The sequence below is a fragment of the Nerophis lumbriciformis genome, linkage group LG15 (genome assembly GCF_033978685.3).
Source record: "Nerophis lumbriciformis linkage group LG15, RoL_Nlum_v2.1, whole genome shotgun sequence".
Classification (NCBI taxonomy): domain Eukaryota; kingdom Metazoa; phylum Chordata; class Actinopteri; order Syngnathiformes; family Syngnathidae; genus Nerophis; species Nerophis lumbriciformis.
This window is the reverse complement of record NC_084562.2, coordinates 35,587,993-35,610,448: the sequence shown is the minus strand read 5'-3', so window position 1 is coordinate 35,610,448 and position 22,456 is coordinate 35,587,993. Positions and strand designations below refer to the sequence as shown.

The following is a 22,456-nucleotide window of genomic DNA, read 5'->3' as shown; positions in this document are numbered from 1 at the left end:
AGATAAGATGACAGCGCGCAGACGAAGCAGAGACTTCAAGGACCTCAACGAAGATAAGATGACAACACGCAGACGAAGCGGGGACAAGGGGAAATCACAAGGCCCCCAGCACATTCCGTCACATACTATGCGTCCTGGACCTGCTTTGCATAATATATGTGACCACTCCTTTTAGAGGCGGCCTCAGTGATGTTGACTATGGAACTCTGAATAAAAAGAGGGACGCAGGAGCTGAATCTTAGAGCGTAAGACGAGACTGTGACTAAGTGTGCAGCTCCATGTGTTCTCCTCATGAGCTAAATTGAACTCTGTCTCTGCATGATTCCTTGCTTCTTGTCTGATTAATAGATGTCATCAGTGTTTGAACCTGACAGTGTCATCTGCAAATAATACTAACTTTAAAAGTCCTTTGTAACTTTACAAATGTTGTTTATATGATTGATCTGCAAGGACAGATACACAACTAATCTGGCTGATAAAACTAACAAAACAGTAATTTACAAAAATTACAAAAAATAAATCACACTTTATTTATGTGAAATGATATGCGAAACAGCGTCGACCGGCATTTGAACGCAATACCTTCTGCTTTTAAAGAGCAGCACTGGTGCGCTGCACACTGAAATTGCTAGGGGAAACCAGAAATTGTTATTAGTAATGGAGCCTCCGATGGATCACGGGGCCCTATGCACAGGGCATGTTCGCGTTTAGAAAAGATGCACATTGGCAATGTGAACATTTCAGTGCATGATATTGCTGTTCTTTTTCCTATTTTGTGAGTAAACATTGAAGAGTTGTGCTGACGTCTGTCACTTTTTACTGCGTGTAGTACGAGTGAGGTCATGTGACCTCGGGAACCTGCTTTTCTTTCTTTCTGTCGGCCAAAACCTTAGCTTTATTTGTTCAAACGAACCCAAAACATAAAACTAAACTGCTCTTCATCAAATATGTTGTTGTCAACATATAAATAGATGCTGTTTTTTTTTTTACTGTTGGCAGAGAATATGAATACCATTATAGGGGTGGGCCAAAGAAAAGGCAAACTAAATAAATACACACAGTGAGGTGTGGGGACCCCTAGATGTAGTTGTAAGGTGTCCCCAGCTAAATGACAGATAGTTAATAGTAATGGACCAAGGGTCCATTACTACACCCTCAGTATCATTGATATTATACATGTGGGCCCATAGATATAAATGCTGTTAAATGTATCTTTGATATAGCAAGCTACTTTTGTTGTGTAGCTTGTAGTGTAGCTTGCTACAATTCTCCGGGGATAGCTTCCCCTGTAGCTTAGCTACATTTAATTGTAAGTAACTTCAATCTCAATCAATCAATCAATCAATCAATCAATCTTTATTTATATAGCCCTAAATCACAAGTGTCTCAAAGGGCTGCACAAGCCACAACGACATCCTCGGTACAAAGCCCACATACGGGCAAGGAAAAACTCACCCCAGTGGGACGTCGATGTGAATGACTATGAGAAACCTTGGAGAGGACCGCATATGTGGGTAACCCCCCCCCCCCTCTAGGGGAGACCGAAAGCAATGGATGTCGAGTGGGTCTGACATAATATTGTGAGAGTCCAGTCCATAGTGGATCCAACATAATAGTAAGAGTCCAGTCCATAGTGGGGCCAGCAGGACACCATCCCGAGCGGAGACGGGTCAGCAGCGCAGAGATGTTCCCAGCCGATGCACAGGCGAGCGGTCCACCCCGGGTCCCGACTCTGGACAGCCAGCACTTCATCCATGGCCACCGGACCTGTGCCCCCCCCCCTCAAGGAAAAGGGGAGCAGAGGAGAAAAGAAAAGAAACGGCAGATCAACTGGTCCAACAGGGGGGCTATTTAAAGGCTAGAGTATACAAATGAGTTTTAAGATGGGACTTAAATGCTTCTACTGAGGTAGCATCTCTAATTGTTACCGGGAGGGCATTCCATAGTACTGGAGCCCGAATAGAAAACGCTCTATAGCCCGCAGACTTTTTTTGGGCTCTGGGAATCACTAATAAGCCGGAGTTCTTTGAACGCAGATTTCTTGCCGGGACATATGGTACAATGCAATCGACAAGATAGGACGGAGCTAGACCGTGTAGTATTTTATACGTAAGTAGTAAAACCTTAAAGTCACTTCTTAAGTGCACAGGAAGCCAGTGCAGGTGAGCCAGTATAGGCGTAATATGATCAAACTTTCTTGTTCTTGTCAAAAGTCTAGCAGCCGCATTTTGTACCAACTGTAATTTTTTAATGCTAGACATAGGGAGACCCGAAAATAATACGTTACAGTAGTCGAGACGAGACGTAACGAACGCATGAATAATGATCTCAGCGTCGCTAGTGGATAAAATAGAACGAATTTTAGCGATATTACGGAGATGAAAGAAGGCCGTTTTAGTAACACTCTTAATGTGTGATTCAAAGGAGAGAGTTGGGTCGAAGATAATACCCAGATTCTTTACTGATTCGCCTTGTGTAATTGTTTGGTTGTCAAATGTTAAGGTGGTATTATTAAATAAATGTCGGTGTTTAGCAGGACCGATAATCAGCATTTCCGTTTTCTTGGCGTTGAGTTGCAAGAAGTTAGCGGACATCCATTGTTTAATTTCATTAAGACACGCCTCCAGCTGACTACAATCCGGCGTGTTGGTCAGCTTTAGGGGCATGTAGAGTTGGGTGTCATCAGCATAACAGTGAAAGCTAACACCGTATTTGCTTGTAGCTTAGCTTACTACATTTTCCAAGTAGCTTGCCTATCACTGGACATTTCATTAATTCAATGCTCTGATAAGTCGTTTTGGTCAACAATACCCCCAGCCCCACCCACCCACACGTACACACTTTTTGTTTACACACATGCTATTACAATCCAACAAGGACCTGGAAGATGATGAGTTCTGCCTCTTCTACTTTGCGTTGTTCAGCCATGATGTCCTCACTCAGGCGACCCTCCATCCAGGCATGCATTGTCTCTTCTCCATACTGAAACAGCTCTGGATTCTTCAGATCACCTGGACAATGCCAATATTGTCAGAAGTGACCTTTTGAATGACAGCAATTATGTCTTTAATTATGTCTTGACGTGTACAGTACGGGAAAAATTAGTAACCAATACCCTGCTGGTTCTGTAAGTTGACCTTGTTATAAAGATATGGAGTTCATAATTGATATGGTAGGTTAAGTTCAACAGAGCAAGGCAGACGTTTGGGTTCTCATGAAGGATTTTGGTCCACTCCTTCTTATAGATTTTCTACAAGTTATTTGCACTTTTGGAGCTGTCACCTGGCAAATATCAGTTTCAGCTATTTCCACAGGTCCAGAGGCTGACTAAGGCACTCCATTTATAGTGGTGCCGGTAATGTTTACATCATCGGGTGGTACGGTGCTTCCTCGTTCCGCGTTGACCCTGGATCTCAGGAAACAGAGTGGACCGACACCAGCAGATGACATGGCACCCCAAACCATCACCCAACCATGCAAATGTTGCATTTCCTTTGGAAATCGAGGTCCCAGAGTCTGGAGGAAGACAGGAGAGGCACAGGATCCACGTTGCCTGAAGTCTAGTGTAAAGTTTCCACCATCAGTGATGGTTTGGGGTGCCATGTCATCTGCTGGTGTCGGTCCACTCTGTTTCCTGAGATCCAGGGTCAACGCAGCCGTCTACCAGCAAGTTTTAGAGCACTTCATGCTTCCTGCTGCTGACCTGCTCTATGGAGATGGAGATTTCAAGTTCCAACAGGACTTGGCGCCTGCACACAGCGCAAAATCTACCCGTGCCTGGTTTACGGACCATGGTATTTCTGTTCTAAATTGGCCCGCCAACTCCCCTGACCTTAGCCCCATAGAAAATCTGTGGGGTATTGTGAAAAGGAAGATGCAGAATGCCAGACCCAAAAACGCAGAAGAGTTGAAGGCCACTATCAGAGCAACCTGGGCTCTCATAACACCTGAGCAGTGCCAGAAACTCATCGACTCCATGCCACGCCGCATTAACGCAGTAATTGAGGCAAAAGGAGCTCCAACCAAGTATTGAGTATTGAACATGCTCATATTTTTCATTTTCATACTTTTCAGTTGGCCAACATTTCTAAAAATCCCTTTTTTGTATTAGCCTTAAGTAATATTCTAATTTTGTGACACACGGAATTTTGGATTTTCATTTGTTGCCACTTCAAATCATCAAAATTAAATGAAATAAACATTTGAATGCATCAGTCTGTGTGCAATGAATAAATATAATGTACAAGTTACACCTTTTGAATGCAATTACTGAAATAAATCAAGTTTTTCAAAATATTCTAATTTACTGGCTTTTACCTGTATATACTTACTGTACATCAGGTATATACAACCTTAATGGAGGTGTTTGGATGTTGTTAAGGGCTTTATAGGCAGAATAGAGTGACTACCATAGGCTCCATTGCAAGCAGACATTTGATCGCATTTATTTAATGTTTAGAATGCAAAAAATAATTAAATACATCCGTCGTCATGTCTTTCATAATGATTGCGAACGATAGGCAAAATTCCAAAAAAGTGCAGTTCCCCTTCAACTCCAAATGAATGGCAAATGATTGAACATAGACTTCAGGGTTCCTGGTTCGATTCCAGCTTCCGCCATCCTCGTCACGTCTGTTGTGTCCTTGAGCAAGACACTTCACCTTTGCTCCTGATGGGTCAGGTTAGCGCCTTGCATGGCAGCTCCCTAATCAGTGTGTGAATGTGTGTGAATGAGTGAATGTAGAAATAGTGTCAAAGCGCTTTGAGTACCTTGCAGAGGTGTGGACTCGAGTCACATGACTTGGACTCGAGTCAGACTCGAGTCATGAATTTGATGACTTTAGACTCGACTTGACAAAATGTAAAAAGACTTGCAACTCGACTTAGACTTTAACATCAATGACTTGTGACTTCACTTGGACTTGAGCCTTTTGAATTGACATGACTTGACATGACTTGCTACTTTCCCCAAAACCCAAAGATGAAAAAGTTATTCGGGAGCGCTCCGTATTTTTCATTGTGTACTTGTCTATCAGCGTTGCGTGTGTCAGCTGGTGTGCTCTCAGTACAACAGCCAATCAAATTAGATCTACTTTGTTTTCATCACACAGCATTCATCCAATCAAATTGCAGGACAACCAACGAAGAAGACATGTCCAAACCACACGCCAGTGAACAAAAAATGATACCTAAAATAATTTTGTTTGGGTATAAAAATTACGAGGTGGTCAACACAAAACGGTTTGCAGTATGCAACACATGCGGTTCCAAAATTACTGATGGAGAGGCAACAACTTCCAACTTCGTCCGGCATTTGAAGTTGCACAAAGAACGGTAAGTTTTGAATGTAAGATAACGTTTATTGGCTAAGTAACGTGACTTTTATTTGCTGTGTAGTTAAATCAGTGAGGCTGTAAACTCACTGCTAACGTTATAACGTTATTGCAAACACGAGAATCTGTTGCAGTTCACTACCTTATTCATACTTTTTGTTCAGTGATTTTTTTTAAGCAGGGTTACGTTAGTCAATATATCACACGTAACGTTAGACGGCGGTCAGCAGCACCGCGTATTTTAGCCACCTAAAAAAAGACAAAAATAGTAAAATAAAGGTCAGTTAAAATGTATACTATATTATGAATATGTGTACCGTTTTAGCTAGCTTTCTGACATACTGTTGGTTGTTTACCTCAGTGGTCCCCAACCACCGGACCGCGGTCCGGTACTGGTCCGTGGATCGATTGGTATCGGGCCGCACAAGAAATATATATATATATATTTTTTCTTTTTTTAATTAAATCAACATAAAAAACACAAGATACACTTACAAGTAGTGCACCAACCCAAAAAAACTCTCTCCCCCCTTTTGTTCTGGGAATTGAACATGAAGACTCTTCCTTCACTGTTCCGAGTGGCCATGAGAGTCTTGGCAGTGCCTGCCTCCAGTGCTCCAGTGGAGCGAGTTTTCAGCCATGGTGGCATCATACTACGCCCCCATCGTGCACAAATGACTGACAGACTCTTGGCTAATTTGGTCTTTTGCAAATGCAATGCAGCATAGGGCCCTGACATATAAAAAGTACAACTTTTTTGTTATGTTCACGTGTATGTCATGTTTTTTCAATGTTAACACTTTTGTACAAATAAGTACATTTGCACTTTATTTTTCAATGTGTTTGTTCTGTAAAGGAATGAGTTAATGTTTAAAATGACTGGTTAATAGTGCTATTATAAAGTGCAATGTCAGCACAATTTTCTTTCCTGCAATTTAAAATGCACTTGTTTTAATAAATAAATACAGCGTTTGAAAAGCATACACAATCTGTGTTAATATATTAGTCTGTGGTTAAAAGGACTTGAAAGGACTCGAAACTCAAAATGCAGGACTTAGGACTTGACTTGAGACTTTCCAGTCTTGACTTTGGACTTGACTCGGGGCTTGCCTGTCTTGACTTGGGACTTGACTCGGACTTGAGGGCAAAGACTTGAGACCTACTTGTGACTTGCAAAACAATGACTTGGTCCCACCTCTGCACATTATTGCCCATCAAAAAAACATTTGTGCTGTTAAAGTTCAGTTCAGTTCAGTTACCAAATAGCATTATTTTAGTTTTACTTAGATTCAAAGATAGTCTGTTTTTGTCAAACCATCTTTTTAATTTCTTCACTTCTTCTGTTATTATTTGTATTAGCTTTTGTTTTCTCCTGAACAAAACACAGTCGTGGCATCTGCAAATAATACTAACTTTAAGTCATTTGTAACTTTACACAAATGTTGTTTGTATAAAGAATGAACAATTTTGGTCCCAGTATTGATATTTGAGGTACGCCACAAGATATTTTCAGCTCTGTAGACGTGTGTTCGCCTATCATCACGTATTGCTTCCGGTTGGTTAAGTGACTTAAGCTAAAGTTAAAGTTAAGTTAAAGTACCAATGATTATCACACACACACTAGGTGTGGTGAAATTTGTCCTCTGCATTTGACCCATCCCCTTTTTCAACCCCTGGGAGGTGAGGGGAGCAGTGGGCAGCAGCGGTGGCCACGCCCGGGAATACTTTTTGGTGATTTAACCCCCAATTCCAACCCTTGATGCTGAGTGCCAAGCAGGGAGGTAATGGGTCCCATTTTTATAGTCTTTGGTATGACTCGGCCGGGGAACTCACAACCTACCGATCTCAGGGCGGACACTCTAACAACTAGGCCACTGAGTAGGTGGCTTAGTGGACTTTTTACCCAGTTGAAGACCAACCCGCTGATTCCATTCCGTTCTAATTTGTTTATTTAGATATTATGAATAGGGATGTCCGATAATGGCTTTTTTGCCGATATCCGATATTCCGATATTGTCCAACTCTTAATTACCGATACCAATATCAACCGATACCGATATATGCAGTCGTGGAATTAACACATTATTATGCCTAATTTGGACAACCAGGTATGGTGAAGATAAGGTCCTTTTAAAAAATGTTTATAAAATAAGATAAATAAATTAAAAACATTTTCTTGAATAAAAAAGAAAGTAAAACAATATAAAAACAGTTACATAGAAACTAGTAATGAATGAAAATGAGTAAAATTAACTGTTAAAGGTTAGTACTATTTGTGGACCAGCAGCACGCACAATCGTGTGTGCTTACGGACTGTATCCCTTGCAGACTGTATTGATATATATTGATATATATAAACTTATCAAGGAGCTTTTTGTATTATTAGGTCCATCAGTGCTAAATATTATAAACTTATCACTTTCCTCTGGCACTGTTCCCCTAGCATTCAAGAAAGCGGTTATTCATCCTCTACTCAAAAGACCTAACCTTGATTCTGACCTCATGGTAAACTACCGACCGGTGTCCCACCTTCCCTTTATTTCGAAAATCCTCGAAAAAATTGTCGCACAGCAGCTAAATGAACACTTAGTGTCTAACAATCTCTGTGAACCTTTTCAATCCGGTTTCAGGGCAAATCACTCTACGGAGACAGCCCTCGCAAAAATGACTAATGATCTACTGCTAACGATGGATTCTGATGCGTCATCTATGTTGCTGCTTCTTGATCTTAGCGCTGCTTTCGATACCGTCGATCATAATATTTTATTAGAGCGTATCAAAACACGTATTGGTATGTCAGACTTAGCTTTGTCGTGGTTTAACTCTTATCTTACTGACAGGATGCAATGCGTCTCCCATAATAATGTGACCTCGGACTATGTTAAGGTAACGTGCGGAGTTCCTCAGGGTTCGGTTCTTGGCCCTGCACTCTTTAGTATTTACATGCTGCCGCTAGGCGACATCTTACGCAAATACGGTGTTAGCTTTCATTGTTATGCTGATGACACCCAACTCTACATGCCCCTAAAGCTGACCAACACGCCGGATTGTAGTCAGCTGGAGGCGTGTCTTAATGAAATTAAACAATGGATGTCCGCTAACTTCTTGCAACTCAACGCCAAGAAAACGGAAATGCTGATTATCGGTCCTGCTAAACACCGACATTTATTTAATAATACCACCTTAACATTTGACAACCAAACAATTACACAAGGCGAATCAGTAAAGAATCTGGGTATTATCTTCGACCCAACTTTCTCGTTTGAGTGTTACTAAAACGGCCTTCTTTCATCTCCGTAATATCGCTAAAATCCGTTCTATTTTATCCACTAGCGACGCTGAGATCATTATTCATGCGTTCGTTACGTCTCGTCTCGACTACTGTAACGTATTATTTTCGGGTCTCCCTATGTCTAGCATTAAAAGATTACAGTTGGTACAAAATGCGGCTGCTAGACTTTTGACAAGAACAAGAAAGTTTGATCATATTACGCCTATACTGGCTCACCTGCACTGGCTTCCTGTGCACTTAAGATGTGACTTTAAGGTTTTACTACTTACGTATAAAATACTACACGGTCTAGCTCCGTCCTATCTTGTCGATTGCATTGTACCATATGTCCCGGCAAGAAATCTGCGTTCAAAGAACTCCGGCTTATTAGTGATTCCCAGAGCCCAAAAAAAGTCTGCGGGCTATAGAGCGTTTTCTATTCGGGCTCCAGTACTATGGAATGCCCTCCCGGTAACAATTAGAGATGCTACCTCAGTAGAAGCATTTAAGTCCCATCTTAAAACTCATTTGTATACTCTAGCCTTTAAATAGCCCCCCTGTTAGACCAGTTGATCTGCCGTTTCTTTTCTTTTCTCCTCTGCTCCCCTTTTCCTTGAGGGGGGGGGGCACAGGTCCGGTGGCCATGGATGAAGTGCTGGCTGTCCAGAGTCGTGACCCGGGGTGGACCACTCGCCTGTGCATCGGCTGGGAACATCTCTGCGCTGATGACCCGTCTCCGCTTGGGATGGTGTCCTGCTGGCCCCACTATGGACTGGACTCTTACTATTATGTTGGATCCACTATGGACTGGACTCTCACAATATTATGTCAGACCCACTCGACATCCATTGCTTTCGGTCTCCCCTAGAGGGGGGGGGGTTACCCACATATGCGGTCCTCTCCAAGGTTTCTCATAGTCATTCACATCGACGTCCCACTGGGGTGAGTTTTTCCTTGCCCGTATGTGGGCTTTGTACCGAGGATGTCGTTGTGGCTTGTGCAGCCCTTTGAGACACTTGTGATTTAGGGCTATATAAATAAAGATTGATTGATTGATTGACTGTATACATTGTTCCAACTTTGATCTCTCAGATCATTCTTGAAAGCAGTCATATGCACAAGCAGTCTGTTCATATTCTTCAAAATGTATTTATGTCATAAATGTTCCTCTTCTTGTAGTTTCCGTCATAGATTGTGAAAACTGGCAGATGATCACTGATGCGGGATGTTAGCAGACCATTTGTGGTGTTATTTATCAAAATCATTAGTAAAAGTATTATCAATAAGTGTGGTGCTGTGTCCTGAGATTATGCTTGGCCTTGTGATTTTAGGATATAAACTCAGGCTGTACATTGTGTCTATGAAGTCATCTATGGACTTTTGCTTGCTAGGGTTCAAGAGGTCAATGTTGAAGTCTCCACATAAGAAAGGTTTTTTTCGACTGATTTCAGTAAAAGTTGCCTTAATCCAGTTCTCAATGTTTAACTTAGGTGATCTATATATACAGCTGATTATTATGTTCTTGTAGTATTTTTCATGACATATTTCAATGCTTATACATTCTAAGACAGTAGTTCTTAACCTAGGTTCGATGGAACCCTAGGGGTTCGGTGAGTCGGGCTCAGGGGTTCGGCGGAGGTCAAGACACACCCGACTCATCGTGGTAATAAAAACTTCTCCCTATCGGCGTATTACGGATACGGCATCAGCAGAAGTCACACTGATTTGCAGGTGTGTAATTTGTTGTAATTTTATGCACTGTGTTGGTTTTGTTCTTTGAACAAGGTGATGTTCATGCACGGTTCATTTTGTGCACCAGTAAAAAAACATGGTAACACTTTAGTATGGGGAACATATTCACCATTAATTAGTTGCTTATTAACATGCAAATTAGTAACTTATTGGCTCTTAACTAGTCATTATTAAGTACTTATTAATGCCTTATTCGGGATGGCCTTATTATAACCCTCACCCTCTAAACCTGACCCTAACCCTCTGACCCTAACCAAATAACTCTAAATTAAGTTATTGTTACTTAGAATATGTTCCCCTAGTGTCCAAAAAACTCTAAATTAAGTCTTTGTTACTTAGAATATGTTCCCCATTCTGAAGTGTTACCAAAAACATATAACTTTGTCTTGAATTTGAAAAAAAACTAAATTTTATTTTTCACTAAAGAAGGGTTCAGTGAATGCGCATATGAAACTGGTGGGGTTCGGTACCTCCAAAAAGGTTAAGAACCACTGTTCTAAGATGTTATCAATAGCTAATTACATATTTTTACCACTTTGTAGCTAATGTTCTTCATCACGTACACAGCTACTCCCCCTCCGTTCTTGTTGGTTCTATTGATATAATTTAGTTCATATCCTTCCAGGTCAAAATCCATTCCTTCTTTTTTAGCAACTATCCATGTTTCTGAGATAACAATCACTTTGAAGGGTTTGTTGAACTGTTCCAAAAAATGCTTCACATTATTGTAGATTGCATGCAAACTTCTGCTGTTGAAATAGATAATTGACAGTTTATTGTTGATTTTATTGTTTCCTCTATATTGTTTGTCTGTAAAATAAAAACAATTATTTCTGGTATGAAAGAAAATAATGTGTATCTGGATCTATATCATTATTTAATTCAAATTCCGGATCAATGCTGCTGAAGGTTTTCAGTTCCATATATTCCTGTCCACCAATCTTTTGTGTTGCCCTATGATTGTCTATAAGTGTAGATAAACGTGCACCTGAGTAAAGATCTTCTTATTCGGTAAGCGTTGTAATTATGTTGTTTTAGTTAAAGGAATTTATAGTTATCACGTTATCATGTAAACTTTGACAACCCTAATTGGAATACATCGTCTTTTAGTGATACTAGTGCCTCTTGTCCTCCACTTGAAATTGATACGCAGCTGTACCAAACCAAAGGCTACGTACTGAAAAATCTGAATACATATACAGGTAAAAGCCAGTAAATTAGAATATTTTGAAAACCTTGATTTATTTCAGTAATTGCATTCAAAAGGTGTAACTTGTACATTATATTTATTCATTGCACACAGACTGATGCATTCAAATGTTTATTTCATTTAATTTTGATGATTTGAAGTGGCAACAAATGAAAATCCAAAATTCCGTGTGTCACAAAATTAGAATATTGTGTAAGGCTAATACAAAAAAGGGATTTTTAGAAATGTTGGCCAACTGAAAAGTATGAAAATGAAAACTATGAGCATGTACAATACTCAATACTTGGTTGGAGCTCCTTTTGCCTCAATTACTGCGTTAATGCGGCGTGGCATGGAGTCGATGAGTTTCTGGCACTGCTCAGGTGTTATGAGAGCCCAGGTTGCTCTGATAGTGGCCTTCAACTCTTCTGCGTTTTTGGGTCTGGCATTCTGCATCTTCCTTTTCACAATACCCCACAGATTTTCCATGGGGCTAAGGTCAGGGGAGTTGGCGGGCCAATTTAGAACAGAAATACCATGGTCCGTAAACCAGGCACGGGTAGATTTTGCGCTGTGTGCAGGCGCCAAGTCCTGTTGGAACTTGAAATCTCCATCTCCATAGAGCAGGTCAGCAGCAGGAAGCATGAAGTGCTCTAAAACTTGCTGGTAGACGGCTGCGTTGACCCTGGATCTCAGGAAACAGAGTGGACCGACACCAGCAGATGACATGGCACCCCAAACCATCACTGATGGTGGAAACTTTACACTAGACTTCAGGCAACGTGGATCCTGTGCCTCTCCTGTCTTCCTCCAGACTCTGGGACCTCGATTTCCAAAGGAAATGCAAAATTTGCATGGTTGGGTGATGGTTTGGGGTGCCATGTCATCTGCTGGTGTCGGTCCACTCTGTTTCCTGAGATCCAGGGTCAACGCAGCCGTCTACCAGCAAGTTTTAGAGCACTTCATGCTTCCTGCTGCTGACCTGCTCTATGGAGATGGAGATTTCAAGTTCCAACAGGACTTGGCGCCTGCACACAGCGCAAAATCTACCCGTGCCTGGTTTACGGACCATGGTATTTCTGTTCTAAATTGGCCCGCCAACTCCCCTGACCTTAGCCCCATAGAAAATCTGTGGGGTATTGTGAAAAGGAAGATGCAGAATGCCAGACCCAAAAACGCAGAAGAGTTGAAGGCCACTATCAGAGCAACCTGGGCTCTCATAACACCTGAGCAGTGCCAGAAACTCATCGACTCCATGCCACGCCGCATTAACGCAGTAATTGAGGCAAAAGGAGCTCCAACCAAGTATTGAGTATTGTACATGCTCATATTTTTCATTTTCATACTTTTCAGTTGGCCAACATTTCTAAAAATCCCTTTTTTGTATTAGCCTTAAGTAATATTCTAATTTTGTGACACACGGAATTTTGGATTTTCATTTGTTGCCACTTCAAATCATCAAAATTAAATGAAATAAACATTTGAATGCATCAGTCTGTGTGCAATGAATAAATATAATGTACAAGTTACACCTTTTGAATGCAATTACTGAAATAAATCAAGTTTTTCAAAATATTCTAATTTACTGGCTTTTACCTGTATATGTACTGTTACGCCCCACTGTATAAGATGACATGTAGGTGATCTATAACTACAGTATTTAGAGATGTTAGCGTCAGTAGTAATTCAATTGACAAAGCATGACAAAGCAACTCACCAATTATGTCTTCCTGCGTGGAGTTGGCGTTGAAGTTCATGGCATAAAGGTCTGACACGATGACCCGGTAACCCTGATCTGATAGCTCCTGAACGACCACGTCCCGGACAGCGGCGTTGAATGAACCCAAGCTCTGGTGGGCGTACACAATCAACACTGTCTTCTGAGCTGTGACACACAAAGGATCACAAAATGGATTACAAAATGGATGCAACTTCATAAAAATGGGATTCTCACTTAAAACAAGCTCCTTTTCTTCTTATACTCACCAAGCGCATGCTGGTTTCAACATTGCAGGAATTTTGAAAGTGGTTTACTTTCTATTATTGTGAATTTGTAGAAATCACTTCTAAATACTATATTGATCTGAATGTAAGTCAGCACTGAATATAATACGACAACATTTAATAACATTCGTGATAAAACAAATACCCATTGCACGAGAGGTCCCTGACTTTTTTTGCACCAGGGACCGGTTTAATGTAGGCAATAGGCATTATTTTCACAGACCGGCCTTCCACATGTGGCAGCAAAATTAAGCGCGTTAAAAATACAACTCACCATAATGCTAATTTAGCTGGCAACCTGTTCATAACTTTTATGGACAGAATTTCTAGGCGCAGTCAAGGCGTTGAGGGGATCCGGTTTGGTGGCTGCAGGATTAGGTCTCTGCTTTTTGCAGATGATTTGGTCCTGATGGCTTCATCTGGCCAGGATCTTCAGCTCTCACTGGATCGGTTCGCAGCTGAGTGTGAAGCGACTGGGATGAGAATCAGCACCTCCAAGTCCGAGTCCATGGTTCTCGCCCGGAAAAGGGTGGAGTGCCATCTCCGGGTTGGGGAGGAGATCTTGCCCCAAGTGGAGGAGTTCAAGTACCTCGGAGTCTTGTTCACGAGTGAGGGAAGAGTGGATCGTGAGATCGACAGGCGGATCGGTGCGGCGTCTTCAGTAATGCGGACGCTGTATCGATCCGTTGTGGTGAAGAAGGAGCTGAGCCGGAAGGCAAAGCTCTCAATTTACCGGTCGATCTACGTTCCCATCCTCACCTATGGTCATGAGCTTTGGGTTATGATCGAAAGGACAAGATCACGGGTACAAGCGGCCGAAATGAGTTTCCTCCGCCGGGTGGCGGGGCTCTCCCTTAGAGATAGGGTGAGAAGCTCTGTCATCCGGGGGGAGCTCAAAGTAAAGCCGCTGCTCCTCCACATCGAGAGGAGCCAGATGAGGTGGTTCGGGCATCTGGTCAGGATGCCACCCGAGCGCCTCCCTAAGGAGGTGTTTAGGGCATGTCCGACCGGTAGGAGGCCACGAGGAAGACCCAGGACACGTTGGGAAGACTATGTCTCCCGGCTGGCCTGGGAACGCCTCGGGATCCCCCGGGAGGAGCTGGACGAAGTGGCTGGGGAGAGGGAAGTCTGGGCTTCCCTGCTTAGGCTGCTGCCCCCGCGACCCGACCTCGGATAAGCGGAAGAAGATGGATGGATGGATGGATGGATAGCTGGCACCCGTGGCCTTTTTTCCTTTGCAAAAAAGCTCTCCAATTACTTTTATTTTTACTAATTTTTCACCAGCTTGTAGGCAAAATTTTTGGCTAATGTATCCGATGTGTTATACGTGATAAGAGCATAGATATAAAATAAAACTAGATGTACATGCCAATATTTCCAATTGATTTCTACAGTATGGGTCTCTAAATTTATGGCTTTTTATTTTTATTATAAACGTTATGTGTTCATATTTTGGGCACTATTTCACACATACTGTAGTTATGTAAGCTTTTTCGGTTACATTTTTTCATGTGTAAACAAACAAATATGTTAATGTTAACTACTTGTGCAATAGGGCTGTGTGCAATAATACCAGCCCTTTAACTTCCTAGGCCATGGGAGGTGTGTATTTTTGACCTTCAACACGTTTATTATATGCAACAATTTAGCACACTTGCACATTAGCACTATATCACTTTTCCATCTGTCTAACGCATTTCAACTACCGGTACTATGGTGACGTTTTCTTGATCTGGCCTGAGCTAAGGTTAGGCAGCAACATACTGTTTTATATATATTACCAGAGGTGGGACCAAGTCATTGTTTTGCAAGTCACAAGTAAGTCTCAAGTCTTTGCCCTCAAGTCCGAGTCAAGTCCCGAGTCAAGACAGGCAAGCCCCGAGTCAAGTCCAAAGTCAAGACTGGAAAAAAAAAATGGGTTGTACTTGTATAGCGCTTTTCTACCTTCAAGGTACTCAAAGCGCTTTGACACTACTTCCACATTTACCCATTCACACACACATTCACACACTGATGGAGGGAGCTGCCATGCAAGGCGCTACCAGCACCCATCAGGAGCAAGGGTGAAGTGTCTTGCTCAGGACACAACGGACATGACGAGGTTGGTACTAGGTGGGGATTGAACCAGGGACCCTCGGGTTGTGCACGGCCACTCTCCCACTGCGCCACGCCGTCCCAAGTCAAGTCTCAAGTCAAGTCCTAAGTCCTGCATTTTGAGTTTCGAGCCCTTTCAAATCCTTTTAACCACAGACTAATATATTAACACAGATTGTGTATGCTTTTCAAACGCTGTATTTATTTATTAAAACAAGTGCATTTTAAATTGCAGGAAAGAAAATTGTGCTGACATTGCACTTTATAATAGCACTATTAACCAGTCATTTTAAACATTAACTCATTCCTTTACAGAACAAACACATTGAAAAATAAAGTGCAAATGTACTTATTTGTACAAAAGTGTTAACATTGAAAAAACATGACATATACGTGAACGTAACAAAAAAGTTGTACTTTTTATATGTCAGGGCCCTATGCTGCATTGCATTTGCAAAAGACCAAATTAGCCAAGAGTCTGTCAGTCATTTGTGCACGATGGGGGCGTAGTATGATGCCACCATGGCTGAAAACTCGCTCCACTGGAGCACTGGAGGCAGGCACTGCCAAGACTCTCATGGCCACTCGGAACAGTGAAGGAAGAGTCTTCATGTTCAATGCCCAGAACAAAAGGGGGGAGAGAGTTGTTTTGGGTTGGTGCACTACTTGTAAGTGTATCTTGTGTTTTTTATGTTGATTTAATTAAAAAAAGAAAAAAAATAAAAAAATTCTTGTGCGGCCCGATACCAATCGATCCACGGACCAGTACCGGGCCGCGGCCCGGTGGTTGGGGACCACTGAGGTAAACAACCAACAATATGTCAGAAAGCTAGCTAAAACGGTACACATATTCATAATATAGTACCGGTATACATTTTAACTGACCTTTATTTGACTATTTTTGTCTTTTTTTAGGTGGCTAAAATACGCGGTACTGCTGACCGCCGTCTAACGTTACGTGTGATATATTGACTAACGTAACCCTGCTTAAAAAAAATCACTGAACAACAAAAAGTATGAATAAGGTAGTGAACTGCAACAGATTCCCGTGTTTGCAATAACGTTATAACTTTAGCAGTGAGTTTACAGCCTCACTGATTTTAACTACACAGCAAATAAAAGTCACGTTACTTAGCCAATAAACGTTATCTTACATTCAAAACTTACCGTTCTTTGTGCAACTTCAAATGCCGGACGAAGTTGGAAGTTGTTGCCTCTCCATCAGTCATTTTGGAACCGCATGTGTTGCATACTGCAAACCGTTTTGTGTTGACCACCTCGTAATTTTTATACCCAAACAAAATTATTTTAGGTATCATTTTTTGTTCACTGGCGTGTGGTTTGGACATGTCTTCTTCGTTGGTTGTCCTGCAATTTGATTGGATGAATGCTGTGTGATGAAAACAAAGTAGATCTAATTTGATTGGCTGTTGTACTGAGTCCAGTCCAGCTGACACACGCAACGCTGATAGACAAGTACACAATGAAAAATACGGAGCGCTCCCGAATAACTTTTTCATCTTTGGGTTTTGGGGAAAGTAGCAAGTCATGTCAAGTCATGTCAATTCAAAAGGCTCAAGTCCAAGTGAAGTCACAAGTCATTGATGTTAAAGTCTAAGTCGAGTTGCAAGTCTTTTTACATTTTGTCAAGTCGAGTCTAAAGTCATCAAATTCATGACTCGAGTCTGACTCGAGTCCAAGTCATGTGACTCGAGTCCACACCTCTGTATATTACCTAGTGTGTGTGTGGGTACTTTAACTTTAAAATATATTTAACTATATGTATTGTATTGTAGTGTTTATGTTAGATGTTGGTGCTGTCTAACTTAACTTTTTATGGACCTTGTTGTATATACCATCAACCTACTGCAGATGGAAATTAGCCGTTGGTACAACATGGCCCATTTACATTGTATATGTTAATTAATATGCATTGTCCCGTGTGACAAATATAACAAATGGTAAATTATTATCAGAAGTTTCACTATACATCAATGAATAAGCTATAAGTGTGTCAAGTGGGACTGGCGAAAATTAAGTCGGACAAAATATTTAATGTATCTGTGTGGCCTGGTAGCAAATGCGTCACGGACCTGTACCGGTCCCTGGAGTCAACCTGAGGAATATATCTAAGTAAACCACTATTTACTATCACATCAATACTGCGATTTGTACCAGCTGTGAGGCAAACATGCCAAGCACGTGCACTGTACAGGTAAAAGCCAGTAAATTAGAATATTTTGAAAAACTTGATTTATTTCAGTAATTGCATTCAAAAGGTGTAACTTGTACATTATATTTATTCATTGCACACAGACTGATGCATTCAAATGTTTATTTCATTTAATTTTGATGATTTGAAGTGGCAACAAATGAAAATCCAAAATTCCGTGTGTCACAAAATTAGAATATTACTTAAGGCTAATACAAAAAAGGGATTTTTAGAAATGTTGGCCAACTGAAAAGTATGAAAATGAAAAATATGAGCATGTACAATACTCAATACTTGGTTGGAGCTCCTTTTGCCTCAATTACTGCGTTAATGCGGCGTGGCATGGAGTCGATGAGTTTCTGGCACTGCTCAGGTGTTATGAGAGCCCAGGTTGCTCTGATAGTGGCCTTCAACTCTTCTGCGTTTTTGGGTCTGGCATTCTGCATCTTCCTTTTCACAATACCCCACAGATTTTCTATGGGGCTAAGGTCAGGGGAGTTGGCGGGCCAATTTAGAACAGAAATACCATGGTCCGTAAACCAGACACGGGTAGATTTTGCGTTGTGTGCAGTCGCCAAGTCCTGTTGGAACTTGAAATCTCCATCTCCATAGAGCAGGTCAGCAGCAGGAAGCATGAAGTGCTCTAAAACTTGCTGGTAGACGGCTGCGTTGACCCTGGATCTCAGGAAACAGAGTGGACCGACACCAGCAGATGACATGGCACCCCAAACCATCACTGATGGTGGAAACTTTACACTAGACTTCAGGCAATGTGGATCCTGTGCCTCTCCTGTCTTCCTCCAGACTCTGGGACCTCGATTTCCAAAGGAAATGCAAAATTTGCATGGTTGGGTGATGGTTTGGGGTGCCATGTCATCTGCTGGTGTCGGTCCACTCTGTTTCCTGAGATCCAGGGTCAACGCAGCCGTCTACCAGCAAGTTTTAGAGCACTTCATGCTTCCTGCTGCTGACCTGCTCTATGGAGATGGAGATTTCAAGTTCCAACAGGACTTGGCGCCTGCACACAGCGCAAAATCTACCCGTGCCTGGTTTACGGACCATGGTATTTCTGTTCTAAATTGGCCCGCCAACTCCCCTGACTTTAGCCCCATAGAAAATCTGTGGGGTATTGTGAAAAGGAAGATGCAGAATGCCAGACCCAAAAACGCAGAAGAGTTGAAGGCCACTATCAGAGCAACCTGGGCTCTCATAACACCTGAGCAGTGCCAGAAACTCATCGACTCCATGCCACGCCGCATTAACGCAGTAATTGAGGCAAAAGGAGCTCCAACCAAGTATTGAGTATTGTACATGCTCATATTTTTCATTTTCATACTTTTCAGTTGGCCAACATTTCTAAAAATCCCTTTTTTGTATTAGCCTTAAGTAATATTCTAATTTTGTGACACACGGAATTTTGGATTTTCATTTGTTGCCACTTCAAATCATCAAAATTAAATGAAATAAACATTTGAATGCATCAGTCTGTGTGCAATGAATAAATATAATGTACAAGTTACACCTTTTGAATGCAATTACTGAAATAAATCAAGTTTTTCAAAATATTCTAATTTACTGGCTTTTACCTGTATATGCAGTATGTGCAAATATTGCAAAAAAAGAACAACACAATTTACAATTCCAATTCATTATTTTTAACTCACATGAAAAGTGTCCCACTCCTGGCTTTACTCCATTGCATACTATAATCACAATAATAACTCTTGTTTCACTCTGTCTAATGTTATTTTGGGAGTCTTTTAATGTTCTACAAGAATGACCACTGATAGTATCTTTCTCCTAAATTGGTATGACAAACACTTTTGGTTAATCGTGAGCATTTTTTCCTCCCCAAGCAGTTAAACCAGAAAGTAAAAAGAAGGACCTTCCTTTGTGGATGCAACACATGATCTGCAGCTGAATTATTAAGTGATCGCACAGTGTAACTGGTCAGACGCATAAATTAATTTGTTCACATATTTTGATTCTATATATTGTACTTTTGTAGGATTGAATCTGCGATGAAAATTCCTCCCAAAAGTTTGCCCAGGTTTTTTTTATACCGAGCTTCTTATCCTTCTATACTCGGTATACTTCGTAACTATTCTTTTTACTTGTGTATCATTCTGCGTAATCTAGTGTCCAAACAAAGGATCACACAATGGTAACTCAGTCTGTGTGCTTTTAAAAAAAATTAACCTAGACTGAAAAATAAGCCACTATTGGGCAAAAGAAAGTGGCATGTGTCAGCACTTTGCAAAAAGAAAGTGAGAAACAAAATTGAATCCAAGAAAGGCATCTGTGTGCCTCACCCTTTCCCCAATGCCTCTTCAATCATCAACCGTATTCTCCAACAAAACTCTTCAACAAAGTTAAAAGTGATGTTTAATGTTCATTTATCCATTTCATTCGTCAATTGTCATGTTCCATCCATCCATCCATCTTCTTCCGCTTATCCGAGGACGGGTCGCGGGGGCAGCAGCCTAAGCAGGGAAGCCCAGACTTCCCTCTCCCCAGCCACTTCGTCCAGCTCCTCCCGGGGGATCCCGAGGCGTTCCCAGGCCAGCCGGGAGACATAGTCTTCCCAACGTGTCCTGGGTCTTCCTCGTGGCCTCCTACCGGTCGGACATGCCCTAAACACCTCCTTAGGGAGGCGCTCGGGTGGCATCCTGACCAGATGCCCGAACCACCTCATCTGGCTCCTCTCGATGTGGAGGAGCAGCGGCTTTACTTTGAGCTCCCCCCGGATGACAGAGCTTCTCACCCTATCTCTAAGGGAGAGCCCCGCCACCCGGCGGAGGAAACTCATTTCGGCCGCTTGTACCCGTGATCTTGTCCTTTCGGTCATAACCCAAAGCTCATGACCATAGGTGAGGATGGGAACGTAGATCGACCGGTAAATTGAGAGCTTTGCCTTCCGGCTCAGCTCCTTCTTCACCACAACGGATCGATACAGCGTCCGCATTACTGAAGACGCCGCACCGATCCGCCTGTCGATCTCACGATCCACTCTTCCCTCACTCGTGAACAAGACTCCAAGGTACTTGAACTCCTCCACTTGGGGCAAGATCTCCTCCCCAACCCGGAGATGGCACTCCACCCTTTTCCGGGCGAGAACCATGGACTCGGACTTGGAGGTGCTGATTCTCATCCCAGTCGCTTCACACTCAGCTGCGAACCGATCCAGTGAGAGCTGAAGATCCTGGCCAGATGAAGCCATCAGGACCAAATCATCTGCAAAAAGCAGAGACCTAATCCTGCAGCCACCAAACCGGATCCCCTCAACGCCTTGACTGCGCCTAGAAATTCTGTCCATAAAAGTTATGAACAGAATCGGTGACAAAGGGCAGCCTTGGCGGAGTCCAACCCTCACCGGAAACGTGTCCGACTTACTGCCAGCAATGCGAACCAAGCTCTGACACTGATCATACAGGGAGCGGACCGCCACAATCAGACAGTCCGAAACCCCATACTCTCTGAGCACTCCCCACAGGACTTCCCGAGTGACACGGTCGAATGCCTTCTCCAAGTCCACAAAGCACATGTAGACTGGTTGGGCAAACTCCCATGCACCCTCAAGGACCCTGCCGAGAGTATAGAGCTGGTCCACAGTTCCACGACCAGGACGAAAACCACACTGTTCCTCCTGAATCCGAGGTTCGACTATCCGGCGTAGCCTCCTTTCTAGTACACCTGAATAGACCTTACCGGGAAGGCTGAGGAGTGTGATCCCACGATAGTTAGAACACACCCTCCGGTTCCCCTTTTTAAAGAGAGGAACCACCACCCCGGTTTAACAATTGTCATGTTGTTAAACATAAAATAATCACAATTTCCCTAGACAACGTAGAACAAACCTAGAACAAAACAGACCTAGGCTACACAAACAGGCTCTTCTGTTTATGCTGCACAAAGTCCACTAGTTATATTCAACACACATCATTTATTCCAGTAGATGAATCATACATATACTGGACAAGTTATGTGTAAACATTTGAAATGATTCGTCATGCATTTTGTATATTATACAGTAAGTACTATGAAGCAAGTAGATGGAGCTAAAATAACTTAAAAAAAAACTAGGTGGAGTAAAAGTGACATCAGAAAGGCCCCAATAGACGAAAGTGAAAGTCAATCTCGTTTTCATTGTAGTCACTTCAACGCCTCTTAAATCCCACTAAATGTAAGGTAGACTTACTTACCCATGTTGTGTGCCTGCTAGAAAAGGTTTGCATGCTTGGTTAGGGCATTGTGACTTTTATATACTCTGCCGCTGTCTTTGCGTGAGAAACATGATTATTGGATAAGAAATGGAGTGCTGTTAAAGTGCAGGACCGGTTTAGTTGAGTGTTGAAAGGGAGGAGGCTAAGTATGTGCATATGTGTGTGTGTGTGTGTGTGTGTGTGTGTGTGTGTGCGTGTGTGTGTGTGTCTGTGCCATTTAGTCAGGCTGTGGAGTCACTGGTGCAGGTGAAAGAGATTGCTTTCACTTGGTGTGGAAAAGAATGTTTGGTCACTTTTAAGGGATTATCCCACAGGGGTCATGTGGCCAAAAACACTTCAATCCGACTTAATTTGACTTTGTTCGAAGAAAAAGCGAAG

The 22,456-nt window shown here is 42.1% G+C and overlaps 1 protein-coding gene across 1 annotated transcript in view; it reads right to left on the bottom strand.

Annotated features, from left to right (window-relative positions):
* Window positions 1-22,203, bottom strand: part of nqo1 (NAD(P)H dehydrogenase, quinone 1) — a 43,323-nt gene extending 21,120 nt beyond the window's left edge. Inside the window, exons 1-3 of the mRNA XM_061975144.2 lie at window positions 22,058-22,203; window positions 13,263-13,430; window positions 2,881-3,011 (exon numbers count right to left, since the gene is read on the bottom strand). Of these exons, the coding sequence (XP_061831128.1) occupies window positions 2,881-3,011; window positions 13,263-13,430; window positions 22,058-22,061 (303 nt within the window). The 5' untranslated portion in view covers window positions 22,062-22,203. The remainder of the gene's footprint in view (window positions 1-2,880; window positions 3,012-13,262; window positions 13,431-22,057) is intronic.
* Window positions 22,204-22,456: the final 253 nt, after the last annotated feature.